The sequence below is a fragment of the Macaca fascicularis genome, chromosome 2 (assembly GCF_037993035.2).
Source record: "Macaca fascicularis isolate 582-1 chromosome 2, T2T-MFA8v1.1".
NCBI classification, from domain to species: domain Eukaryota; kingdom Metazoa; phylum Chordata; class Mammalia; order Primates; family Cercopithecidae; genus Macaca; species Macaca fascicularis.
Genome location: NC_088376.1, coordinates 131,598,053 through 131,624,158, shown reverse-complemented (window position 1 = coordinate 131,624,158; position 26,106 = coordinate 131,598,053). Strand labels below are relative to the sequence as shown.

The 26,106-nt window shown below is 38.8% G+C and overlaps 1 protein-coding gene across 3 annotated transcripts in view; it reads right to left on the bottom strand.

Annotated features, from left to right (window-relative positions):
• Positions 1–562: 562 nt before the first annotated feature.
• TAFA1 (TAFA chemokine like family member 1) overlaps positions 563–26,106 on the bottom strand; it is a 558,244-nt gene continuing 532,700 nt past the window's right edge. For all 3 annotated transcript variants that reach the window (XM_005547566.5, XM_045385899.3, XM_005547567.5), the window contains exons 4-5: positions 9,564–9,688; positions 563–3,983 (exon numbers count right to left, since the gene is read on the bottom strand). In XM_005547566.5, coding sequence (XP_005547623.1) covers positions 3,966–3,983; positions 9,564–9,688 — 143 coding nt within the window. In that variant the 3' untranslated portion in view covers positions 563–3,965. The remainder of the gene's footprint in view (positions 3,984–9,563; positions 9,689–26,106) is intronic.

Genomic DNA, 26,106 nt, shown 5'->3' with positions numbered 1-26,106 from the left:
CATAGCATGTCAGTCTATTCTTGGATTATAGCTTCTATAAGCAGGTGGGAATCAGGGCTAGATAAACATTGCCTGGTCTATCAAAGTCAGTTAGGACTGGGATCCTGGCTTTCATATTTCTTAATCAGTTATTATTTCTTTTAATGATGTAACTAGCTACCAGAATGAGAGCTTAAACTTTTTGAAAATGAAGCAAACTTCCTAAGTAAATAAACAAATGAGAGCCACTTGTGGACCAATGATGTGAGCATGTCATGACATCCATTGATATGCCCTGAGCTCTTTTACAAGGAAAAAGAATCCTGACGTATTCAACCTCAAATCTTTAAACCTTTAATAGGGGATATATTAAGAGGTGAGTATGTACAATTAATGGCCTCCTCTTTAATTTAAAGTGTGAACCTGATTCTAGTTCATCACTTTTGTATTATTCCCATGGGTAGTATGAAATTAGATTCCATTACTGCCCCCACTAGTCCTGAGTTCTTACATTCCAGAGTAGTGCCTTTTATCATGTTTTCTTGTATTTGTAAACTAGCTGGAGATGGCTCGAGCCCTACAATTCACTAAACACGCAGTCTTTTATTTAGAAGGTAGACAGCTCACAAAAAGACATGACACACTTCTTTTGTCAAGCAAACTCTAATAGCTTTTGAAATGGGGCTGTCAAGCTTAATTAAAAGAAAAAGTCATATTATGACATGATATTTAACCTCCCAGGGAAGCAGTGTGTACCCTGTGCAGGTGAAGAATGTGGTGGATCTCCTCATATAAACAATCTTTATATCTTCCATAACTTACTGTATCAGTGACAATGGCAAGGTGGCATAATATATTGTACTATAAAACCACTGTATTGCTTTGTGAAAGTTGTACCCAATTTGATCGAAAAAACATGTTGAATTGTGTCTTGGTGAAAACATTCTTCATCATTCTATAATGGAAAAAAGCCAAGCAGTAAACTTCTCAATGTGCTTGCCTAGTCCGTTAATAGATTAATCGAATCACCCCAAAATGTCAACAAATAAGATTTACACTATTTGAAAATATTCATTTTATGAAATAAGCTACATTTTCACTTTTTTACTAAGAGAAGGGCTCTGGATAAAACTCTTTGCATTTACTCTAATTATGTTATAACATTATTCATCGTCCTGGATGCACAAGCTCAAAATCAATATTAGTCATACCACACTGAGCTCTTTATTACCAGAAATACGTGATATAAGTTTTTACACCATAAATGTGCAGATTCAATAGGCAGATGGTAGCTACTGAATTCCCCAAACTGGAGCAAGTTAAATTTAAACACAATTTGGTGGTTCACACATTTGTGTAAGGGACTTGGATAAATCCAAATTGAATTTGACGACGTTTACAAATATTTGCACTGTCTTATTGGATGGTTTCCTGATTCTGTTGTGATTTTTTTCTCCAGGTCTTTTCAATAAAGACTATTGCATGAATTGACTGATGGGAAATGAATGAACAGATGTGGGCCTCTAGACCAGCTCCTTCCCTGACTTAAAGGCTCTGGTTACAGAAAAGGAAAAGCTGTGACCAAGACATCTTGTGAGTTATGAGAAGTGTCTGCATGTGTGAGGCTATACAAAAGAGAATAGCCTTCTTTCTTCCCATTGGATTTTCATTTAGTCTCAATGCTTTTAAAAGAGTATCCTAGGGAACACTAATAGTAAAGTCCACATGTTCAGAGAATTTGGAGCAATACTAACGCTGGCAGCATTTAAAAAATCAAATTAGTTCATCTCACTTGAGGCATGATAGAAACTTTTATGTAAAATCTAGATTTCCGGTTCTTTTGAAAAACTGAAGATGTAACACTGCAGTGATTATACCCGTACATAGAAGTGATTTCTTACAGTTTTTCATTATGCAGGGCATGTGTGCTCCATTAGCCATGTGACCAGCTAGAGGTTTCTTACTTGATTTCCCCTCTTCTAGTCTTTTTTAAAGACACACAGTGCCCTTTGGTTTATTAAAGTCTCTGACAATTCCCCCAGTAAATATCTCTATTTTGTTTTAGAAACTTGTCCAAATATATTTGATTATAGAGGATTTTTCCTTCACATTTTGCATCTGGATCATAAATTCAAAATATTCTGATTTTCTGGTGTGAACTTTGTGCTACCTTCTGGCAAATATTTTGTGAAAGTGTTTGAGAAGCCTAGATTTTGCACTCAGGATTCTATTTCTGTCTTGATGCTTTTATAGGCCTTCAAGATGCAGAATCAGTTTATCTGGTTAGAGTGTTTGTGTGTTCAATCAGACTTCAGGCTATCTTGATAGAGATAGGGGAGCCTCTGAATTTGACCTGAGATTTAAATTTAAAAGTTGAAACCATGGGACCCAATGTGCTACTGACCTAGTAAGAAGCCATAACAACATTCATTCCAGAGAATGTATTTTGCATAAAAATTGATACACTTACAAGATGACTGGAACAGAAAGTATGATTATGCTATCTCCAGGAAAACTAGAACTTAAGTAGATATTTACTTCTTATAAGCATTAGCTGAGTAACTCTCAAGAAAAGAAAAAGGTCATTCATTTTTTGGTGGGGTTAGCCCCGTATCTATTATTCCAGTAACCACTATGAAAGCCCAATAATGGGATCTGACATTTCGGCTTGCTGACTGAGGACACTGCAGTTATAGTAATGGATTTCTGATTTTCAAAATATTAACAATGGAAATAGTAGCCACAATGGAAACAAAGACCTTATGGGAAAAGTTCTGGCTGACTATGAGTCTCTGAGCAGGGCATTCTCTGGATTTGGTTAAGGTTGATTCGGTAAAAATAAATGGCAAAATAAAGAAGACAGGTAGGTTTAGAAAGAAGTTATTTACCACTTTAATAGGGCTGTCCAACATTTGGTCACATAGATCATCCTGAAACCTAATTGCTTTCATAGCCTTCCTATCTCACAAGAGGAGATCTGAATACTCTTGGAAAAAGCAAACCAAACATAGAAGGAGATGCCATGGTAAGACTTGTTGCTACAGCACTATGTAGTTAATGATGCCAGACTTTGGATTTAATCAGACGACATTTCTGCAGTCTAGGACAGCTATACAAAGCCTTAAGACATTGTATTTACAGGACTTATTCATGTAGGGATCCATATCCTACCCATAACTCTGCCAGAGTCTTAATAGCATGGTGGAGTGGCTCCCTTAAGAACCCTCATTTTCTTATATGTGGAAAAGCTAGTAGTTCTAAAAATATTTTCCTGGAAGAGGTTAGAACGGTTATTATATATCAATTGAATATAAAGTATGATTATGTAAGCCAAGCTTGCATGCTAATATTGCACAGGGTAGAAAGTAATAAAACAGGACAATGTGCTTCCTTGGGCCATCTGGTAGAAGCAGAAGGAAGTTCTTGATTCAGTATCATTATGATGCCTCAAATTCCAGGAGTCCACCTGTAGCTGGCCTTCTCGTGTCAGTGCCATCTTGAATTCTCAAAAGGGCACATATCTTCCTTGCCGTTAGAAAAAGAAATGACTACCAAAACAAAGCAAAACAGACAAAACATCCAAAACTCAAAGGGGTACACCAGTCGTCTCAAACTGTGGTACTGTTCATTTCTTGAAGAGAATAGATAATATTTCAAAATATTATATATATATATATACATATATTTCAAATGGTACAAAGTAACTATAGATTCAAATTAGAAGACAGTTGATCGTTCTTCATGATCCCCAAAAATTGCACTGAGAAAACCCTTTTTAAAGCCCACTTTCCATGGTGTTGCCAAAATGCTGCATCTTCTCACTGTAGGATATTTCGTTACACACAGTAAATGCACTGTGATTATCTGGTAGCCAGTCAAAGTGCAAGTAAGAAATCCATTTGGCTTGTATATATGTGAGATGTTTGAGATTCTCAAAATGTATTTTCCAGAGGGTTGGTTTTCCTTTACTACCACAAATGCTTCTGTTAGGTTCTTGGGTGAATCTGAAACCAAAGAAAGACAGACATTTCAGGGAGAACAGTGCAAAATGAAGGCACAAAGAAATGTGATTACGCAGAAAATGAGGACACCTTGGATCTTCAGGATGTTGCTTTTTTTCAGATGATCTGAAGTCAAAAATCTTAAGGTTTAGAGCAGTCATTTTCAAATGGTGATCAAATCATATTGATAGGCCACCATATTTTTTATCAATGCAATGAATTGATGATGGCACTTCTAAGGAGTGAGACTCTTGGAATAATGCCTATCCAGGACTGGTTTCCTAGGCATGTGACCTATGAAGTTGCACAAGGCCCTATCCTGGAAAGAGCCTCCTGCTTGGTTTAATGTTCTTCTGTTGTCATCTTGAGATTATGAATACTTTTTAAACAAGGGCCCTGCACTTTCATTTTGCACCTGGCCTTGCATGTTATGTAATCAGTCCTGTGTCTATCTGATGAGAATTTGAACTGAGTAAGTTAATCCATGGTCTTGTGAAGTTGGCCTGTTGTAACATGTAGAGGGCTGGCATGAGGTGAGGTCATTGCCAAGGTTAGACCACGTCTGTGTAGGAACACACTGATGAGAATCTGTTCCTGTGCAAGGTGAGAAACTGTTCTACTCAATGACACAGTGTTCAAGGGCAATCAAGATTACATTTCTGTTGCTGTAGATGTCTTTTAATCCACTTGAATAGGGTACCAAAGGTTCAAATATTCAAAGGGACACATGTACAGAGAACCACTAATTTCAAGCATAAATAACAATTCTAATGGAGTTGAAACCTCTACTCTAGAATTCTAGGAAATATGGCATTTTTCTTTATTATCTCTTACTTCTTTATAGTTTTAGAAGTTGAGTGTTCTGAGGCTAGAGGTAGAAGTCCATTTAAGGATTTTAGAGTTAGGCAGGTGGATTTGTGTTGGGCCAGTTACAGAAAACACCGATTTGACAAGATGGTTATAGTGGTTAAGTGTGCAATCTGGGGTCTTCTACCTCCTCCTTTTAGGAAATAAAACTTGACTTTACATTGTGTACTAACTGTTGATTTTCTCACTAGTCTGAGAGACATTCACATACTGGAATGAAGCAAATCCAGGGTGGTTTGCTACTTCCCAAGATATTACACCAGATTATGTTCTGCTATTTTAACCTGTTAATTTGTCTTTTCCAGTAACTGGTTTTCTCCTCATTTCATTCTCTTCCTCTTCCTGCCTCCAAATAACTGACATTCAGTTTTTAGCTGATATTATTCCATCGTCAAATAACTTATTTTGTCTTTGAAAGGCAAGTAAATCTAGGGACTCCAAAATCACTACGCCAAAGGGAAATTCAAGCTGGGAATGATGTCAGGCAAACCTGCCTCTCATTTTATTCCTAAATGATATAGCTAGAAAGATTTTTCAAAAACCACATACCTCACTCACAATTTTACCACAAGGAAATTCCCTGTGGGTCCCAGATCTTTACCCTAAAACCTTTCTGTTGAATTTTACCCTAAAACCTTTCTGTTGAATTTTACCCTGGCAATGTAAATTGATAGTTTGTTTTCTCAGGTGCAGGACAAAGGACAGAATTCTAAGTCATTCTCTGCTCATCTGAGACAAATGTATATCTGATTGCATCCTCTGATGTAAAAATACAGATTAACTGAGCTAGATGAAGGCCTAGGTGGCTCTTCCTCTACCCCCTACCTACATGTAAATGGTGTATTTGGTGAAAGGCTGGTCAAAGACCAAAAGAATGTAACTATTTGTCTCTTATCCAACCACACCTTTAAAAATTTGCTTCTTTCCTCAATATCCACCCTTTTCCCTTTAAATATTGAAACCCTCAAAATCATCTTTGGAGAAAGGCACAGACCTACCTCTAGATCATGCATTCATAACCTTGGCCAAATAAACTTTCCAAATTGAGTAAAACCTGTCTCAGATACTTTTCATTTTTACATCTCTAAGGCGGAAGTCTGTCTTTCTAAATTAAGTCATTGTTCCTGAATATACAAGGTATAGACATGTATCTGAATACATGAGATAGAGCCTCCCCAACTTTCAAACTTATGTATTTGATATAATTTAAAGAAAAGACATAAATAAATAGGTATCTAAAACTGCAAGAACAAAATCTCTAGTCAATATTTTGGTTGGTTAGTCTTGCTCCTAAGTACCAACAAAGCGATTTAATAAAGCAATTGAAACAATGATCAAGCAGACACAGGGGAATAATTTGGCCATGAAACTTCACCCAGATGTACTGAGATTCTCCCCAGAAGTGTGTGTGTTGCCAGATTTATTCTACTCCAGGCTGGGTCTTGGAAAACCTCTCAAGGTGAATGCTTCTTTTCTATAGGGTGGCATCCAGGAGTCTTCCTCTCTTAAAAAGTTATTTCAAATCTCCTGAAAGAAAAGGCTTTGCCTAATTCCACCTATATTTTCTCCTTCCTTCTGTGGTAAAAGTCACTCATATCCATTGTTCCTGAGGTTTTTCTTTAGACTGTGGCCTGTTACCTGGGCTAGTCCAGACGTTCTGGGGTGTCTGGTAGTTAAGATGAACCACCGCATTTCTACTCTTCACCTTCCTTAAAAAATGAACACCATAAAGTTTTAAATTAGATCATACTTTGAAACATTATTTATCCACATTTCGAAAAGAATTTTGTTCAGGATGATTATTTTGGAAGTATCCTACAAAAGATGAAGGTTTGGAACAGTCTTTTATAGGAAAGAGAATGAAGTCTCAGGAAGCTTTCTCGTGATTATCTTTATATTGAAGTTACTTTTAAAGTAATAGTATGAAGGAAACTCTCAGTTGCTATTAACAATACGAGTGTGTTTCTCCAACTTTTTTTTTTTATCCTGAGTGAACTCTCTTTGAATTAGTCTTACACAATAAAGAACAAAAGAGGTAGTTTTCTTTTTACCTCATTGATAACAGCAGAACAATGAGAACATGTGACTCATAATAATTAAAGTACATCTGTGAATTAAACCATTTTTAAAGTCAAATTGTTAGAATCAATATTTGAAGTGAGTAAGCATATTTGTGCTCTGATGGAGAAGAATACATAAGGTATAGAAGAAAAGTTAATATAAAATGTGTTTTCAGAGCACATGATCTAAGGACTGGCATTGACACACCATTCACACAGAATAGATGGTTCCTGTATACATTATCTGGACTTCATTGGTGCCCTTTGTGTTTAAAAGTGCTTATTTCACTGTGAATTTCTTGAGAAGGAGGGAGGATGTATGTCAGTAGGAGCATTTGAGTCTTCTGAAGGTTTAAAAAGTACAGCCTTTCCAGTGTCCTCTTTTTCCTTTTCTAAGGACAGACTTGAGAATTCTCAGCTGACTGGTGTGCAGCTCACATGGCTGTAGAATAGTCTCCTATTTCCTTGCTTGAAATGGATGTACACGTCAGAACAGGTACATCCTCTGTTTTCAAACCAACTGCAATGGTAATTTATTTATCTCATCCATTCAACTGCTTGGGTTGAATTCAGCCCACCCAGGGAGGTAGCAAATGGTGTGCTCCAGTCTCTGTTACTGTGATCGGATCCTGCACAATACTCCTGTATTATTGGAAAATGTCTAGGGTGCATCTGCAACACACCTGATGGTTTTAAAATGTACTCTACAGAGGCCAAATAAAAGAAAGTTACATTGGTCTCAAAAAAGTAGCATTAACAATTTCTGCTTCTATTTTCGTTTTGTTTTGTTTATATTCTGTCTTCCAAAAAGTCTCCTAGTTGGTGTTCTTGGAATTTCACATACTTAAATCCTGACTTGAATTATTTTTCTTTACTGTGTTTCACATCTGGAGACAACATGAGAGCAAGACTTGCCTTCAATAAAGGGCAATCAGTTATTTAGAATAAAGAGATTTGGCAGGAAATATATCAGCAATGTGCTTAAAACAAAGGTGGTTAGATTCCAGTCATACTGGCCATCATTCAGAATAGCTTAAAACAAACCAATTTGTGAGGGCAACTTCAAATTATTCAGAAGAATCATTTTTAGGCAAAAGGTAACCAAAGGGAAACCTAATATCCCACCTTCCACTAGTTAATTAAAATGGTTTCTGTGAATAAGTTGCATGAACCAGGCTCATTTCTGAATAATGTCTTTTGTAGGTGTTTCATTAAAATGAAACGGGATAATCCACATTAAGCTACTCAGGCACAGACAGATGCATGTTAGCAAGCTAGGGTGGTTCAGAGGTCCCTCCTGGTAGCAAGCCGGAAATATATGGCCATTTACTACTGGTCAATGTGGTCCAAATAGGCAAGGAAATTTGATACACAAAATGTTTTCACCTATTTTATATGTGAAAAATAAATTTTATATAGTATTATGTAGCATTAGTTTTGTCTTCTGCATTACAAAGATGCAAGAACCAATTTTATTTATTGAAAAGGTGATGCTGAGAAGGAAGAGTAAGTCAAGATTAATAATAAGGGGTAGGAAACAGAGACATTCTTTCAAATACATCAGACTTTTGGTAGAATAAAAGTTCAGCATACTAGGATTTGTAACCAATGGAGCTTGCTTTAAAAAATACTCCATAGGCTGGGTGTGGTGGATCATGCCTGTAATCCCAGCACTTTGGGAAGCTGAAGCAGGAGGATTGCTTGAGGCTAGGAGTTAGATGCTGCAGTGAGCTATAATCACACCACTTCACTCCATCCTCGGCAACAGAATGAGAGCCCCCTCTCTCAAAAAAACTCCTGTAAATTAAAACACACACAGGCATGCACACACACACACATACACACACACACACAAAGAGAGAGAGAGAGAGAGAGAGAGAGAGAGAGAGAGAGAGAAACAGGGCTGCTACTCAATTGGTACACATACATATGACCACACTTGTCAGGTTGACATACTTTTTTATTAGTGGATATATAATTACTGTCTTAAGCATCTGGAGCATCTCCCATACCTGTCCCCTTTAGGATTCCAGGGCTGTCCAGTAACTACAGGGTTAATATCTGGCTAGCTGGGCCGTGCTCCAGCATCAGGGCACCAATTCTGATGGGTCGGATTACCCCACCCTGAAGGTTGTTATTTGTTTAGAAGATCACTCCTGATTTAACCAGAGAAATCAAAGGATGATTTATTCATGCCCCAAAACTCTTTTCAGTTCTCTGAAAGATCATCACAGAACTCTTTTAAAGAACTATTAGAAAATGGCTTCTGTAGGTGTACTTAAACGCAGACCCTTTCAGCAAATCATCTGGATGAATTAGGGAGGAACTTTATTTGATTATCATTCTGAGCACTATAGATGTTGGATGAGTTATCTGAATAATTACCTCATGATTCCTCTCCCCTCTGGCTGGAAACCCAACTTAATTTATGAGTCTGTGACAGAAACACTAAACTGCTCAGTGTGGAAAAGTCAAGTTCAATCTCTAATGCCTCATTCATAGATGGACAGTGATTTGCATAGTTAAGAAGGCTTTCTGTCACAGGAGAATCGTTCTTCTCTCCTGTGCAAAGCTTCTGTGGATGCTGTTTGCACAGCCCAAACTCAAATAGTACAGTCTGTAACATGCAAAATGCATTTGAAATAAGTGCACTTACTCTCGTGGTCTTAATTTTGTTGCCTGTTGCGCACATCCATCCAGAATTGTCAGGGAGTGTCTTACATTCTTCTCCTTCTAGGCAAGGCTCCATCTCACACCACCATTTCCCAATCACTATGGAGGCTGTGCAAAAACAGGAAACAACTGTGTTTGAAACTTATCCAAACAACCTGAACACTGACGAGGTGTCCCTCTGCAGATTTCCATGTTCTTGGAAGCACACTAAGTCCTCTTTAATCCTCCGTGACTAGTTAAGAAAATTCTATTAAGAAAAATAAGATTTTAATCTCTATGTCTTATAATGCAAATATAATTATGTGGTCTGGTTTCATCAAGGAGCGTCTTGTTAGGGATTGAGATTGCCTTTTCAAAATTATGACAGTAGGAGAAACCTAACATAGCTGACTCCATCTTGCTTCTAACATTGAAGCTATCTTTGGTCATTTCTGGGCATAGGTCAAGCCAATTTTGGGAGGAATTTAGTTTAAACTTAAAGCAAGGATAATAATAACCCTTCCCAAAAGTAAACTACCTTTGTAAAACTAATGAAAGACCACAAAGTTAGGACTATGAGAGAGGCCTGAATTCTCTTAAGATATAGAAGTAGTTAAATGATAATCAGCTATTGTTCTAGAGGCTGCGAGATTTGTAATTTTCCAATTACTCCTGTAGATAACATCACTATTGTAGAACTGAAAATTGACTGTTTGAGATGTTTTTCAGACTTTTGCATTATAGCAACCAACTGACTCCACTGAGACCCATGCACTCAGGACTCAACCAGTCCTGTGGCCCCCACCTGGAGGCTGACTTAGCACATGAGGACCATTTGCCAGACCTCTATGATTTCATCCCCAAACAATCAACATTCCCCATTCCCTAGCCCCTTGCTACCCTTGAAAAATCCTAACCTCCAAGGCTTTGGGGAGACTAATTTGAGTGAAAACTCCAGGTTTCCCATGTGACCAGCCTTGCCTTAATTAAACTCTTTACTGCAATATCATGGTCTCAGTGAATTAGATTTTGTCTGTGCATGGACAGGAAGAACTCACAGGCAATTAAAAAAATCTTTTTTTTTTTTTAATGATGAAAGCATATGGAAGAGGAAGACTCATGAAGGAAATAAAAATATTTTACCCCAAAATATACTTCTTTGACATAGTGTGAGATGGCTGTTCAGAGAGCCAGCAAACAGAAGTAGCCCAGCAAAGTTTTCTTTCAAGGGGGAGATTTGTATCTATACAGAAAATCTGCACTGATACAACCAGGCTTTCTCTGAAGCCCCCATTGTCCAGTCTAGGAAAAATTAACTGAGAGTCTGAAACTTTTAAAGGCCTAAAATAAATATGTACCATCTATTTTCTCTGAGGGCTGCTACCTGTGAGACCAACATTGCTAACCAGGCCTCCTTTTTTCTCCCTTCCCTAACCTGTCTTGCCATATAACCTGATTTACCATCATAACCTCTTTTGGGCCATGCACGGAGTCCCCATTCTTCATGTAACTTCAAGACAGTATATAAGTTTTTATATGCCATTAGGGGGTTAGTGTAATCACTGTGATTCTCCCTTATGTACATATTGATAAATCTGTATGTCTTTTCTTTTATTAATCTGCCTTTTGCCCTCGTGCCTTTTGATTTTTCATCAAAATTTCAGAAGATGAAGACCCTACACTTAATTTTTGGGTCTTGAGGAATTTTGTGCTGTTAACTTTTGTAGAGCATAGAACTTGCACTATTTCTGTTCAACGAAGGGGACAAAATGCCTCAATATTCTTCAGAATGACTGAGGAATTCTTCTCAGAAAGGCCAATTTATCCACCAAGCATTAGGGTTTATCCCTCAGCCTAGGGCCTTGAAGAATTTCAAAGGCCTGGCAAAAGAAAAAATGAATTGACTGAAAGTACAAAAGAAAAGTTGCAAAATAAAAGTCAAGAGTAATATTAGATGAAAATATTTCCCTACCATTGAGAGTATAGTTGATATGGGTTGTGGTTACCTTTTGTGGGGGGAACTATGAAAAGTTGAGCCTCTGATAAAACTGCCCTAATTTTCAGGACGATATAAAGAATGACCACGATTGGAAGCTGGCAATGAATTTAGTGTACGTATTAAATATTTACAGCACAGGTTTTCTGATAACAAAATTTTATAGAACCAGTGACTAGATTCACTCAACGCAAATCAAGAAACTCTATATTTCCCTTAACGCCTTGACTGAAAAACGATTTCTACACAAGCACCAGTCATTTCTGTAGCTCCTCCCTGTGTTAGCTCTTCCCAACTCCACCTGAGCTTTTCCCATGCAGAATCCTCAAAATGTCAGCCAGGTGTTTGTCTCACGATGTTTTCTGGTTGGCTGTTTTTACACTGGACCAGAACCCTGATTCTTTACTCACTCCCCTCCATCCCCCATGTTCCAAAGATGCTCTCTACCATGATGTTTAAGTCGCATAACGACAAAGAAGCCAAATGAAATATGATAACATCACAGAGGATTAACATTAAAACGGGATGGAGTAAACCCCACAGCAAAGCAGGAGCACATTAAAATTTTCTCTCTTGGCAGGGCACGGTGGCTCACGTCTGTAATCAGTACTTGGGGAAGCCGAAGCGGGTGGATCACGAGGTCAGGAGATCGAGACCATCCTGGCTAACATGGTGAAACCCCGTCTCTACTAAAAATACAACAACAACAACAACAAAATGGCTGGGAGTGGTCGTGGGTGCCTGTAATCCCAGCTACTTGGGAAGCTAAGGCGGGAGAATAGCATGAACCCGGGAGGCAGAGCTTGCAGTGAGCCGAGATTGCACCACTGCACTCCAGCCTGGGCGGCAGAGCAAGACCCCGTCTCAAAAAAAAAAAAAAAAAAAAAAAGAAAAAAAAAGAAATTCTCTCTCTATCCACGTTCACTAGAGGATGAGATTGCTGACTTAAAAGCAGAATGGTTTAAACATCCAGACATCTCTCTGCACTTAGGCTTTCCTTCTATGCTTTTCTTACTTCGGACTTCCCCTTCTTTAGAATTCAGTGTTCCTCAGTCTTTACGTTGAATAAAATTATTATGTAGTGAGGAAAGAAAAGAACTTTTATGTGAGGAGTGTGAGCCTTTTCAAATTATTAGGCCCAGGGAGGTATAAAATGAGATAGCAATCACACCCTGCTTCCTCTCTTTAGAGACACGCAATCATCTAAGGAGATAGCTTGCAATTGCTGCAAATAGCTATGCATTAACCTAATAATGCCTCAGTGGACACCATATCCCATGCCCTATAGCTTAGCAATGGATATCCAATCACTAATTGATGTTATTTCTGTAAACCAATGAGAATTCCTAATAAAAACTTTGCCCCAATCCCCATTTTTTACCCTTTAAAAACCTGCTTTTAACTATGGCCAGTGGATCTCATATCCAAGGTTACTTGGGTCTGAGTCTTCCAGGCAGCTATCCTAATTTTGGCTCAAATAAACTCTTCAAATTACATTTTGTGCTTCAGGCTCTTCCCTTAAGGTGACAGTAGGATTCTATATGCATATGTCTACTCTATTATATTGTCAATTTAAGAAATTTCTCAAGGTAATTTTGCCATATTTTATTTTTACCTTAAATGTGAACCAGACCAAATTACATATGATGCAATTCCATTGGATATGGCCAGTAAGCATAGGTGGTAAAATCTTCTAAATAGCTCTATTCATACGTAAGACAATGTAATATTGTGGTAAAACATAGAGTTCTAACAGAAGACACAAATCCTCCACAGGGTATAGAATGATTGAGAGTTTAAAGGTTTTTGTTTTGTTTTGTTTTGTTTTTGATGGAAGTGATCTGTATCTGGGCGTGGAGTAAAGGAAGATTCTTGTCATGGGTAAAAATACTTTATTTATGTGAATGAAGAGATGACAATATTACATAAGAGAAGAACATGTTATAGCAGCAAGAAAAACATACACTACTGAAAGGGAACAAGAATAAATTGTAAAATCTCCAGTTACATACATAAGATACAAATCAAGGTTTGCCAGTGTTTATTGAAAACCTATAATCTGAAGTTTCCTTTGGGTGAGCACGTAATCAGAAACAGTCCAGTCACATTTACTACCATTTCTGATGCGTATCCACTTAAAGCCCACCTAATATTTCAATACTGTTGCCCTGAATCTAAACCATCAAGAATGGAAACCCTTTGGTCTTAGCATGAGAAGAAACTGCCTTTCCCAACAGTCCTTCACCTTAGCATTTTGTCACCCTTTTTTCACAGTCATGCGAATAATGCATATCCACCAGTGAGGTCAGCTTTTCGCATTTTTCTTTTTTCTTTTCTTTTTTTTTTTGCCTCCTTCTAAACCCTATTCCTCCTCCTTCAGGCTGCTCTGTGCCCACTTGGAGCTGATCTACTTTGTTGCAAGCTAACAAAGCAGTTTCCTTTTGTCTTAAGCATTAATATCTCCTAAATGAAAATGTAGACATTAGGGAAAAAATACATCTCCAAATCCATGCATCACCTGTAATTCAAGGTTGTAAAAATCCACTGGCTCATAGGGGTAAAAGGCTTTCTAAGAAGAAAAATGTCCTCAGACCTGTTATAATATCTAAAAATTCACATTAGAGTAGCCTCTTCTAAATAGAGTTGGATGATTTGCTCTACCCTTTGGCTTATTAGAATCCAATTCATTCTTCCAGTTGTAGGAAGTTTAAACCTGCAGATTTGCTAATTTGAGTATATAAAACAAAATAAAAATAAACAGATTAACAGGGAAAAAGGCATACAAATTATGTGCACACAGGTGCAAAAGAGTCATTCAAAATATAAAAATCCAAAGAAAGGCAAGATGATTGATGTTTTTATGCCATCTTGAGCTTACAGAAAGAATAAGGGCTTGGAGCAGGTTATGGAAGAAGGCAAAGAGAAATTTGGCTAGCAAAGGTGGTCCTGTTATGCAGATGAAACTTCTCAGGTAGCAGCCCTCAAAGAGAACAGCAGGGTGTCAGACTGTCAGTCTTTTCTAAATACTGACAAGGTGGGGGCTTCAGAGAAAAGCTGTTTGCATCTGTTGTCTACTTCACTTTTTTTCCTCTACAGATGCAAATCCTCTCCACTAGAGACAGATTTGCAGAGCTACTTCTGTCTATAAGCCCTCTGAACAGCCATCTTAAAATATGTCAAAGACGTATATATGGGGGTAAAATATTTTAGTTTACTTCGTGGTGTTGCTTTTCTGAAGATGTTATTAGAACAATTTTATTTCTGATCGACACATTACACGGCCATCTTCATATATATCCTTTTACATTCCAGGTCAAGGTTTGAAAGGAAAATAAAATAAACTCACTATGCCAAAGGTAAAAGTTAAGCTTGCAAACTGAGTCACACACACACAAATCCTTCCTTTTGCTTCTAAACAGATAGCTGCAAGAGAAGGCCACATGTCTCTCTCCATGGTCTCTTATCTTCACAGGTACAGGACAAAGACAGGAGTAGAAATCGTCCCTCTCTCCATCCCAAGACAAATGCATATTACACTTCTTCCTCTACTCTATGTTTACTTTATCTCATGTAAAATGCAGATTTACTGAACACACAAGACGAATCCATACTTGCCCATTCCTCTGCTTACTCCTTTCACATGCAACGTGTAGATTTAGTGATCACTCATTAAAGCATCTGATGTGGTTTAGCTGTGTCCCCACCCAAATCTCATCTGGAATCACAGCTCCCATAATTCCCATGTGTTATGGGAGGGACCCTGTGAGAGATAATTGAATCATGGGGGTGGTTTCCCCCATACTGTTCTCATGGAAGTAAGTCTCCTGAGATCTCATGATTTTATAAGGGGTTTCCCCTTTTGCTTGATTCTCATTCTTTCTTGTCTAGCACCATATAAGATGTGCTTTTCACTTCTGCCATGATGGTGAGGCCTCTCCAGCCACATGGAACTGTGATCCATTAAACCTCTTTTTCTTTATAAATTACCCAGTCTTATGTATGTCTTTATCAGCAGCATGAAAACGGCTAATATAGCCTCATAAGGATGTGACCGCTCACCTTACTACATACCTTCCCTCTTTTTTTTTTTGTTCTCCTTACCACCTGGCCCACTTTTCCCCTTTAAATACTGAAGCCCTCAAAACCCTCTTTGGAAAAAGTACAGGCCACAGTCCTGCAGTGACTGGTGTCTCTTTTTCCCAGGTGTATTCTCATCATTGGCAAAATAAACCTCCAAATTGATCGAGACCTATCCCAGACTTTTATTATTATTATTTTGGTTTACAAAGCTACATTCTCTAATCATAATTTTCTCATAAACTCATTTTTTTTCTGTAATACATTTTTTAAAAATTTACAACGAGAGAATTTCAAAATTGCCTCCTCTTCACCCAAACTGAAAGCTACCTAAAAACCTTCAGGTTATTTGAAAGAGAATTGATCTACTAGATTTAATTAAACGAGCTAATATCAATGCTAGTTTGTCTCGTGGAGATACTTATGATAAGTGATGGGAACCCAAATATGCACCCCCTGCAACTACTTCTTTGGCATATTTTCAGATGGCTATTCAGTGTCTACAGCTGAAATACAGTGTCTACAGCTGTGTCTACAGAAATAGCTCTGAAAGGCTGTCTTTTGTGGGGACAATTTGTATCTAAACAAGAAATCTACATTAGTGAAGTAAAGAGTGGATGCAAATGGGCTTTCCCTGAGCACTGCCCAACGCCCCCACCCCTGCAAAAGAAAGACTCAAAGTCTGACACTTTTAAAGTCACAGAAATAGCTCTGAAAGGCTGTCTTTTGTGGGGACAATTTGTATCTAAACAAGAAATCTACATTAGTGAAGTAAAGAGTGGATGCAAATGGGCTTTCCCTGAGCACTGCCCAACGCCCCCACCCCTGCAAAAGAAAGACTCAAAGTCTGACACTTTTAAAGTCTGACAGAGAAACCGTTACCTACAGGCTACCATTTATTTCTTCTGAGAGTGCTCCAAGACACCTGAGGGGCTTTTATCTGCATAAGAAGGCAGCCTTTATTTGCCAGGTTTTTCCCCTGCCATTCTCCCATAACCAGTGATGCCACCTCCGCTTCCTCCTCCTGAGAAGACCCAAGCCCCTATTCTTTCCGTAACCTCAGGGTGGTATAAAAATTTCAGTCATCCAGCTCTTCTGGGGCCTCACATTTGTGGTACTCCCATGTCTATGTACATATTAACACATTTGCATACTTTCTCCTCTGTGGATCTATTGTCCTTTCATTTCAACAGACAGATTTGAATCTTCAGAGAGAAGAAAATTCTCACCCCTACCTAAGAAAAATATAAAGATAAATAATTCTTAAATATTTTGAATTAAGATAGTCAATGCAATAATAAAAAGATTAATTAACCTTTATCGAGCGCTCCTATGTGTTTCTCTGTTAGGTATTTTAAATGTGTTACCTCAGTCTTTGCAGTAACTCTGTTAAAGTAGGTAGTTAGGTTGACATGAGCAGGGCAGGAAATGACCCCCCACCAGGAATGCCTGGCAACCATCAGGTGACGGTCAGGTGGTTGTTAAACTGTCTCTCTAAAATAATAATTGGTCACAGCGAGTGCCAGGGAAAGGCCGTCTCCCAACAGAGAGAAAACACCTGAAGCTGGTCATCAGCAACTTCCCCATAAGATCTCAGGAGTTGGATGAGTGGGCTCAAGCATGTACACTAAGAAGCAAAATGATGGAGTTTAACAGACCTTCCTCAAGGAACACTCAACTGATAAGGGAAAAATGCCTCAAATGAGCATGTTCACAACTTCCCAAGTGCTGGCAGGTCACTACACACGTGGACAACCCCCCTAAAGGAAGAATCAGGGGAGATGGGACACAAACCCCAGAAGTAAGCCAACTTATAAAACTCCAAGTCAAAGGTCAAACTGTGTGCTTGGATCTCTCAAGTCACCCGCTTGTCCCTCTTTCAAGTGTACTTTACTTGCTTTCATTCCTTCTCTAAAATTTTAAACTTTCACCTGTTCTCTAAAACTTGCCTTGGTCTCTCCCTCTGCTTTAAGTCATTCGGTCAAGTTCTTTCTTCTGAGGAGGCAGAATCTGAGGTTGCTGCAGAACCATATGGATTTGCTGCTGTTAACAACCCTATAAAGTAGGTATTATCACTAACCCATTTTAAAAGTGAGGAAACTGAAGCCCGGAGATATTATGTAACTTTCCCAAGCTTACACAGGTAGGAAGTGCAGGAATTAACACTAAAACTCAGGCTTGCTTCACCATAAAATCCACGTTGTTTTTTTTTTTGTTGTTGTTGTTGATCATTATTATGCTCACTCAGTGCCTTCTAGCTTTGTATTCAGTATTCATAGAATTAAAAAAAAAAATTGACTTTTGAGTCCATGAATTCTCTATGTTGTATTACTACCGAAAATAAATTTCATATCAAACACAAATACTTTCAGAAAAAAAAAATATTTAGTTTCTTGTAATAAGGGAGGAGACCATCCCTCATATCATCTTATGCCCAATTTCTGCCTCCAAAGAAAGAAGAAGTAAAAACTAAAAGGCAGAAATGAAATCCACAGGCAGATAGCCCGGTGCCGCACCCTGGGCCTGGTAGTTAAAGATCGACCCCAACCTAATTGGTTATGTTATCTATACAGAAATTGTATAGAAATACACTGTGAAAATCCCTATCTTGTTTTGTTCCAATCTAATTACCGGTGCATGCAGACCCCAGTCATGTACCCCGTGCTTGCTCAATCAATCACGACCCTTTCACACGCACCCCCTTAGAGTTGTGAGCCCTTAAAAGGGACAGGAATTGCTCACTCAGGGAGCTCAGCACTTGAGACAGGAGTCTTGCCAATGCCCCTGGCCAAATAAACCCCTTCCTTCTTTAACTCAGTGTCTAAGGAGTTTTGTCTGCAGCTTGTCCTGCTACATTTCTTGGTTTCCTAACCAGGAAGTGAGGTGAATGGCAGATGGTTGAGGCAGCTCCTTAGGCAGCTTAAGCCTGCCCTGTGGAATATCCCTGTGGGGGACTCTGACTAGCCCGAGCAACACAGATCCTGAGAGTGCTCCGAGGTAAGCATTTGCCCCAGTGGGACGCCTCGCCAGAGCAGTGTGTGGCAGGCCTTCGTGGAGGATCAACGCAGTGGTTGAACTCTGGAAATGAATGGGCACTTGGAATCTGGACATCTAAAACTTGGTAAGACTAGTCTTTGAAACTTGTCCACTCTGTTTGAGTGGAAGCATGGCCTGATCACCCATGGTGTGCCTTCATTGGCACTTTGGTTTTAGTTTTGGTTTTGATTTGGTTTGAATTGCTTGACAGGACTGGTCTTGGGAACCTGCCCACTCCATTTGAGTGGAAGCGTGGCCTGATCACCCACAGTGTGCCTGTACCAGCACTTTGGTTTTCATTTTTGACTTGAGTTGGATTGCTTGATACTTCGGTTTTGGTTTTGACCTGGCTTGGATTTCTGGATACTCTGATTTTGGTTTTGATTTTGGTTTGGTGCAAACTGCAAAAGTGTGTGCGTGCCCTTTTTATCTGTTCTTTGTTTTGTGGTGTGCATGTGGTGTGAGCGTGGTGTTTTGTCTTGAAGAAGCATAGGTCAGGCACAAATAAGCCCACCCTACTAGGAACTATGTTGAAAAATTTCAAAAATGAATTTAAGGGAGACTATGGAGTACTATGACACCGGGAAAACTTAAAACTTTGTGTAAGACAGACTGGCCAGCATTAGAAGTAGGTTGGCCATTAGAAGGAAGCCTGGACAGATCCCTTGTTTCAAAGGTATGGCACAAGGTGACAAGTAAGCCAGGGCACCCAGATCAGTTCGTGTACATAGACACTTGGTTACAGCTGGTTTTAGACTCCCACCCCCAACACACAGTGGTTGAGAGAACAGCAGCATAAGCAGCTGGCAGAGGCAAGGAAAGACCAGCAGAGAGAGAGAAAGGAAAGAGACAGAGAGGAAAAGAGGCAAAGAGAGAGAGGAAGAGATGGAGAGGAAGAGACAGAGGGAGTCAAGGAGAGAGAGAGAGAGAGAGAGAGAGAGGCAGAGAGAGGAAGAGACAGAGGCAAAAGGAAAGTCAAAGAGAGACAAATTCAAAGAGAGAAAGAAAGAGAGAGATATACAAGTAGTTAAGAAGAAAAAAAAGTGTACCCTATTCCTTTGAAAGCCATCGTGCCAATTCTAATTTGGACAAAACAAGGTTTTATTAATAGCAAAGGATAATTAAAATCCCAAACTTGCAAGGTTTTCAACAAAAGTAAAGTTTGCTAAAAGTTAACAGTGTAACATGTATTACAGTAACTTCTATTCTTGTGGCCTTAGACAGTCTAGTCCACAGGCATAAAAAAAGTTTCGCTTCGAAAAAGAATGGTTATCATCTTCAAAAAAAAAAAAAAGGGAAAAAAAGGAGGGGATAGAGTTTATATAAAAAGAGTGTTATACAGTAAATTCTTGTCCTGAAATAAATTAACTGGTTGTTTAAAGAAAGAAATGTTTGTAATAAGTCAGAAAGTTAAGGCATGTCGAAAAATTGCCTGTAAAAGTGATGAAAAAAAGTTATAAAAAAGTGTGTTAAAAAAATAATTTATGCAAAAAATGCTGTATAATTTAAAAGTAACTAGGCCTCCTGAATGTAAAACTACTGAAAAAAAAAAAAAACAGGTTATATGCAAGGTGTATAAGAATATACCTTTGGTAAAAGGATTATAAGGAGGCATAAGAATGTACATTTTTACCTACATTAAAAAGTTAAAAAACTAGTATTGTTTTGAAGGTGTAAGCAAGTTTTAAAACATTAATTGTAAAGAACATTCTGTGTGTAAACATATTAGCTAAAGTTAAAGACAGTTTTTCTGTGAACTGGACATTAAAGTAAAAGCATAACAGGTTTTTCTGAAAGCACCAACCTGCTCTTTAGCAAAAATTATAAAAGGTTAGAAAGAGTCTATAAAATCTTACCTTATGGTCAAACATTAAAAATTAAATAAATATGTCTACAAGGTTTTATTAAAATTAGGTTTAACATTAATAACACACTAATATAAAGATAAGATTTAGCTTATCTGGTATACAAATCATACGAGAAGCACTGTTAAATGTAAAATGGAATTTGGCTTTCTTTGGTTTAAAAACTAATAAAAATAGATGCTAAAGGAAATTTCTCAGTAAAAAGGCACTAAGGACTATAAAGTCCACTGCCAAGGTCCCCACATTTAAAACAAAAGATCAATTTCTTAAAAATTATATACTTGGTTTATCTTCCACTTTCCTTTCTCGCAAAATAAATAAATAAATAAATAAATAAATAAATAAATAAATAAATAACAAAGTCTTTTAGCACATGTACCACCCCTGGAATTTCTGGTAAACCAGCACCAGCCTGAAGATCACATTCTCATCGAAAGGTGGAAAGAAGAAAAACTCAAGCCAGCCTGGGAAGGCCCCTACCTTGTGCTGCTAACCACCAAGACTGCTGTTCATACAGCGAAAAAAGGATGGACTCATCACACCCGAGTCAAGAAAGCACCACCCTCTCCAGAGTCATGGGCCATAGTCCCAGTGTAAAACCCTACCAAACTAAAGCTAAGAAAAATTTAACTCTTTTAATCTATTCAATTACTCTTTCTTCTTTCCTCATTCTATTGCTGGCCATCTAGTTATTAATATAACCAAGTCAATTTCGCCTCAAACTATTGCATTTAATGCTTGCCTTGCTATACCCTGTGAGGATTTGCCAAGTCAAAGACAGCTTTCTACTTCAGAAAAGTACTTCTGTCCCTCCTGACTCTCCTCAGACTAGGCATTAGTAAACTAGGACCATTTAATCTGGGGAGATTTCGATAAAGACCTCAGTGCCAACCAGAAGTGTTGCCCCTCAATGTAGAACTTTCATGCCATAGTTGGTCCAACATTCTGTGGACCACTAAAGAGCAAGGATGGACTGCCCCAACCAGTTTTTGTAATTTTCCTAAAACCATATGTTCATTTTACTAGAGGATCATACAAGTGAAAAACTTAAACTTTAGCAATTAAGACAAGATACCAAGATGCAAATGCCTGGTTAAAATGGATTGAATATTCCATCTGCACATTAAAAAAAAAAGCAATTGTTATGCTTGTGCACATGGCAGGCCAGAGGCCCAGATTGTCCCCCTTCCACTAAGGTGGTCCTCCAGTCGACCAGGTGTAGGCTGCATGGTAGCTCTTTTCCAGGATTCTACAGCCTGGACTAATAAGTCATGCCAAGCTCTCTCTCAGCTATATCCCAAAGTCTGGCACCCCATGGTTCAGCCCCTGAGGGCCATCCAGCTTCCATCTCCCAACACTAAGCTCACTTCGTGTCTCTCACAACAGGGAGGAAACTTAGCATTCCTTGGAGACCTGAAGGGATGCGATGAGCTTAAAAATTTTCAAGAGCTTATCAATCAGTCAGCCCTTGTTCATCCCTGAGTGGATGTGTGGTGATATTGTGGTGGACCTTTACTGGGCACTCTGCCAAATAACTGGAGTGGCACTTATACTTTAGTCCAATTGGCTATCCCTCTCACCCTGGCATTTCATCAACCAGAAGGAAAAAAAATAATAAGACATCATAAAATGAGAGAAGCCCCTTATGGGTCTTTCGACTGTCATGTCTATTAAGATGCAATTGGAGTCCCATGAGGAATACCAGATCAACTTAAAGCTGGAAATCAAATAGCTGCAGGATTTAAGTCAATATTTTGGTGGGTGACAGTAAATAAAAATGTAGATTAAATAAACTACATCTATTACAACCAACAGCAACGAGCTTTTCCTGAGTTAAAAGAAAAACTCATGTTGGCCCCAGCCCTGAAGCTACCTGACTAACAAAACTCTTCACACTCTATGTGTCAGAAAGAGAAAAAAATGGCAGTTGGAGTTTTAACCCAGACTGCGGGACCCTGGCCAGGGCCAGTGGCCTATCTCTCAAAACAACTAGACAGGGTTTCCAAAGACTGGCCCCCAGGTCTAAGGGCCCTTGCAGCAAAGGCCCTGTTAGCACAAGAAGCAGATAAACTAACCCTTAGGAAAACCTGAATATAAAGGCCCCCCATGCTTTGGTAACTTTAATAAATACCAAAGGACATCATTGGTTAAAAAATGCCAGATTAACCAAGTACCAAAGCTTGCTGTGTGAAAATCCCCACATAACCATTGAAGTTTGCAACACCCATAACCCCACCACCTTGCTCCCAGTATCAGAGAGCCCAGTTGAACATAACTGTGTAGAGGTGTTGGACTCAGTTTATTCTAGCAGGCCCAACCTCCAAGACCATCCTTAAACATCAATAGACTGTAAGTGGTACGTGGATGGGAGCAGCTTCGCCAACCCCTGCAAAGTGACTCTGAAGAAGACGACAAGCCCTGCTCCAGTCACACCCGGCAGCTGACTGTCCACGCATGGCTGAAGCATGGGGAAACACATTGCGGGACTCATTTTCCTTAAAATTTGGACTCGTACAGTAAGGACTTCAACTGACCTTCCTCAGACTGAGGGCTGTTCCCAGTGTATACATCAAGTCACTGAGGTAGGACAAAAGGTTGCTACGGTCCTATTATTTTATGGTTATTTTAAGTGTACTGGAACTCTAAAAAGAACCTGTTTGTATAATGTTATTTTATACAAGGTATGTAGCCCAGGAAATGACCAACCTGATGTGTGTTATGACCCATCTGAGCCTCCCATGACCACAGTTTTAAAAATAAGATTAAGAACTGAAGACTGGTAGGGGCTCATAAACAATACGAGTAAAGTGTTAGCCAAAACAGAAATAAAAAGGGTGCCCAAACAAATCACCTTAAAATGATGCCTGTGCTGTAATTAATAGCAATAAGTTAGGAATGAGGTGTGGTTCTCTTAATTAGAAAAGAGGGTATATGGCAGAAAATAAGTACATCTGTCATAAATTAGGACTGTGTGGAAATAAATGTAAATACTGGTCTTGTGTCATTTAGGCCACTTGGATTAAAAAAAAAAAAAAAGATGGAAAGGATCCAGTCCACCTTCAGAAAGGAAAAAATGGCCCTTCCTGTACTAAGGGTCAGTGTAACCCCTTAGAGCTAGTAATAACCAATCCCCTTGATCCTTGCTGGAAAAAAGAAGAGCGTGTGACCTTAGGAATCCATGGGGCCAGACATGGTCCTTGAGTAAATATCTTGGTTCAAGAAGAAGTTTACAAATGCTCTCCTGAGCCAGTGTTTCAAACTTTCTATGATGATCTAAATGTGCCAGTACCAGAAATTCCAGGAAAAACAAGCAATTTGTTTTTGCAATTAGCCAAGCATGTAGCACAGTCTCTCAATGTCACTTCATGTTATACATGTGGAGGAACTGTAATAAGAGATCAATGGCCATAGGAAGCCCGAGAATTAGTACCTATAGACCCAGTTCCTGATGAATTCCTGGATCAAAAGAATCACCCTGATAATTTCTGGTCCTAAAAGCCTCAATTATTGGACAATATTGCATAGCTAGAGAAGGAAAAGAATTCACTCACCCCGTAGGATGACTTAGTTGTCTGAGACAGAAACTGTACAATGGTACCACAAAACCAGTCACTTGGTGGAGTTCAAATCACACAGAGAGAAAACCATTTAGTAAATTCCCAAAGTTGCAAACCATGTGGACCCACCCAGAGTCCCACCGGGACTGGACAGCCCCTACTGGATTATGCTGGATATGTGGGCATAGAGCTCATGCCAAATTAGCTGACCAGTGGGCAGGTAGTTGTGTTATTGGCACTATTAAACCATCTTTCTTCCTACTGCCCATAAAAACAGGCAGACTCCTGGGCTTTCCTGTCTATGCTTCCTGCGAAAAGAGAAGCATAGCTATAAGAAATTGAAAAAATGATAAATGGCCCCCTGAGAGAATCATACACTATTATAGGCCTGCTACCTAGTCACAAGATGGTTCGTGGGGATACCAGACCCCCATTTACATGATCAACCGAATCATACGGTTACAAGTTGTCTTAAAAATAATCACTAATAAAACCAGCAGAGCCTTGACTATTCTGGTCGGGCTGGAAACTCAGATGAGAACTGCTATCTATCAAAATAGATTAGCTCTCGACTACTTGCTAGCAGCTGAAGGAGGGGTCTGTAGGAAATTTAACCCTACTAATTGCTGCCTACACATAGATAATCAAGGGCAAGTAGTTGAAGACACAGTTAGAGAGATGACAAAACTAGCACATGTGCCCGTGCAAGTGTGGCATGGATTTGATCCTGGGGCCATGTTTGGAAAATGGTTCCCAGCGCTAGCAGAATTTAAAACTCTTATAATAAGAGTTACAATAGTAATTGGAACCTGCTTACTGCTTCCTTGTTTGCTACCTGTACTTCTTCAAATGATAAAACTTCATCGCTACCTTAGTTCACCAACATGCTTCAGCACAAGTGTACTATATGAATCACTATTAATCTGTCTTGCAAGAAGACATGGGTAGTGAAAATGAAAGTGAGAACTCCCACTAATAAAATGAGTGAGAGTCTCAAAAGGGGGGAATAAGGGAGGAGACCACCCCTCATATCATCTTATGCCCAATTTCTGCCTCCAAAGAAAGAAGAAGTAAAAACTAAAAGGCAGAAATGAAATCCACAGGCAGACAGCCCAGCGCCACACCCTGGGCCTGGTAGTTAAAGATTGACCCCTGACCTAATTGGTTATATTATCTATAGATTACAGATATTGTATAGAAATACACTGTGAAAATCCCTATCTTGTTTTATTCTGATCTAATTACTGGTGCATGGAGCCCCCAGTCACGTACCCCCTGCTTGCTCAATCAATCACGACCCTCTCACATGTACCCCCTTAGAGTTGTGAGCCCTTAAAAGGGACAGGAATTGCCCACTCAGGGAGCTCAGCACTTGAGACAGGAGTCTTGCTGATGCCCCCAGCCGAATAAACCTCTTCCTTCTTTAACTCGGTGTCTGAGGAGTTTTGTCTGGGGCTTGTCCTGCTACAGTAAAATCAAGTTAGCTTAAAAAAAATTCAAGCAACAGCCAACTTATCACACTTTTTTTTTTATCTGAGCTACGCATTACTTGATTTCACTAGTTATAGCATTTTAATGGAAATTCCCAGAAGTGAACAATTTTTGAAGGCATGAGAAACTTGTGAGGTAGATGCATAACTGCTCCAAGGACTTTTTATCCTCTAGAATTGAGTTAATTAAATACCAGCCACCAAAACCAACTTCTCTTATCTGAAGTGATTATGAAAGATTTTTAAGGTCCCTTTTAACCGTGGGGTTCTAGGATTTGCTCTGTGAATTTGCCATGCTTAGGAAAATATGTGATCTTTGACTCTTTCCAGAATGTTCATCTTTCTTTGAGAGATTCTTAAAATCACTAAAGCTTCTTTAATCATTAGTCTTGATTTTTCCCTTATACTAGGTCATATTGCTGTAGAGCAAAAGAGAGGCTGTAAAAGGAGAATCAATCCTTTATTTCAGTATAAATCCTAAATAGAGCAGAAATCTGCTTTTCATTATGGTTGTTGTTCACTCATG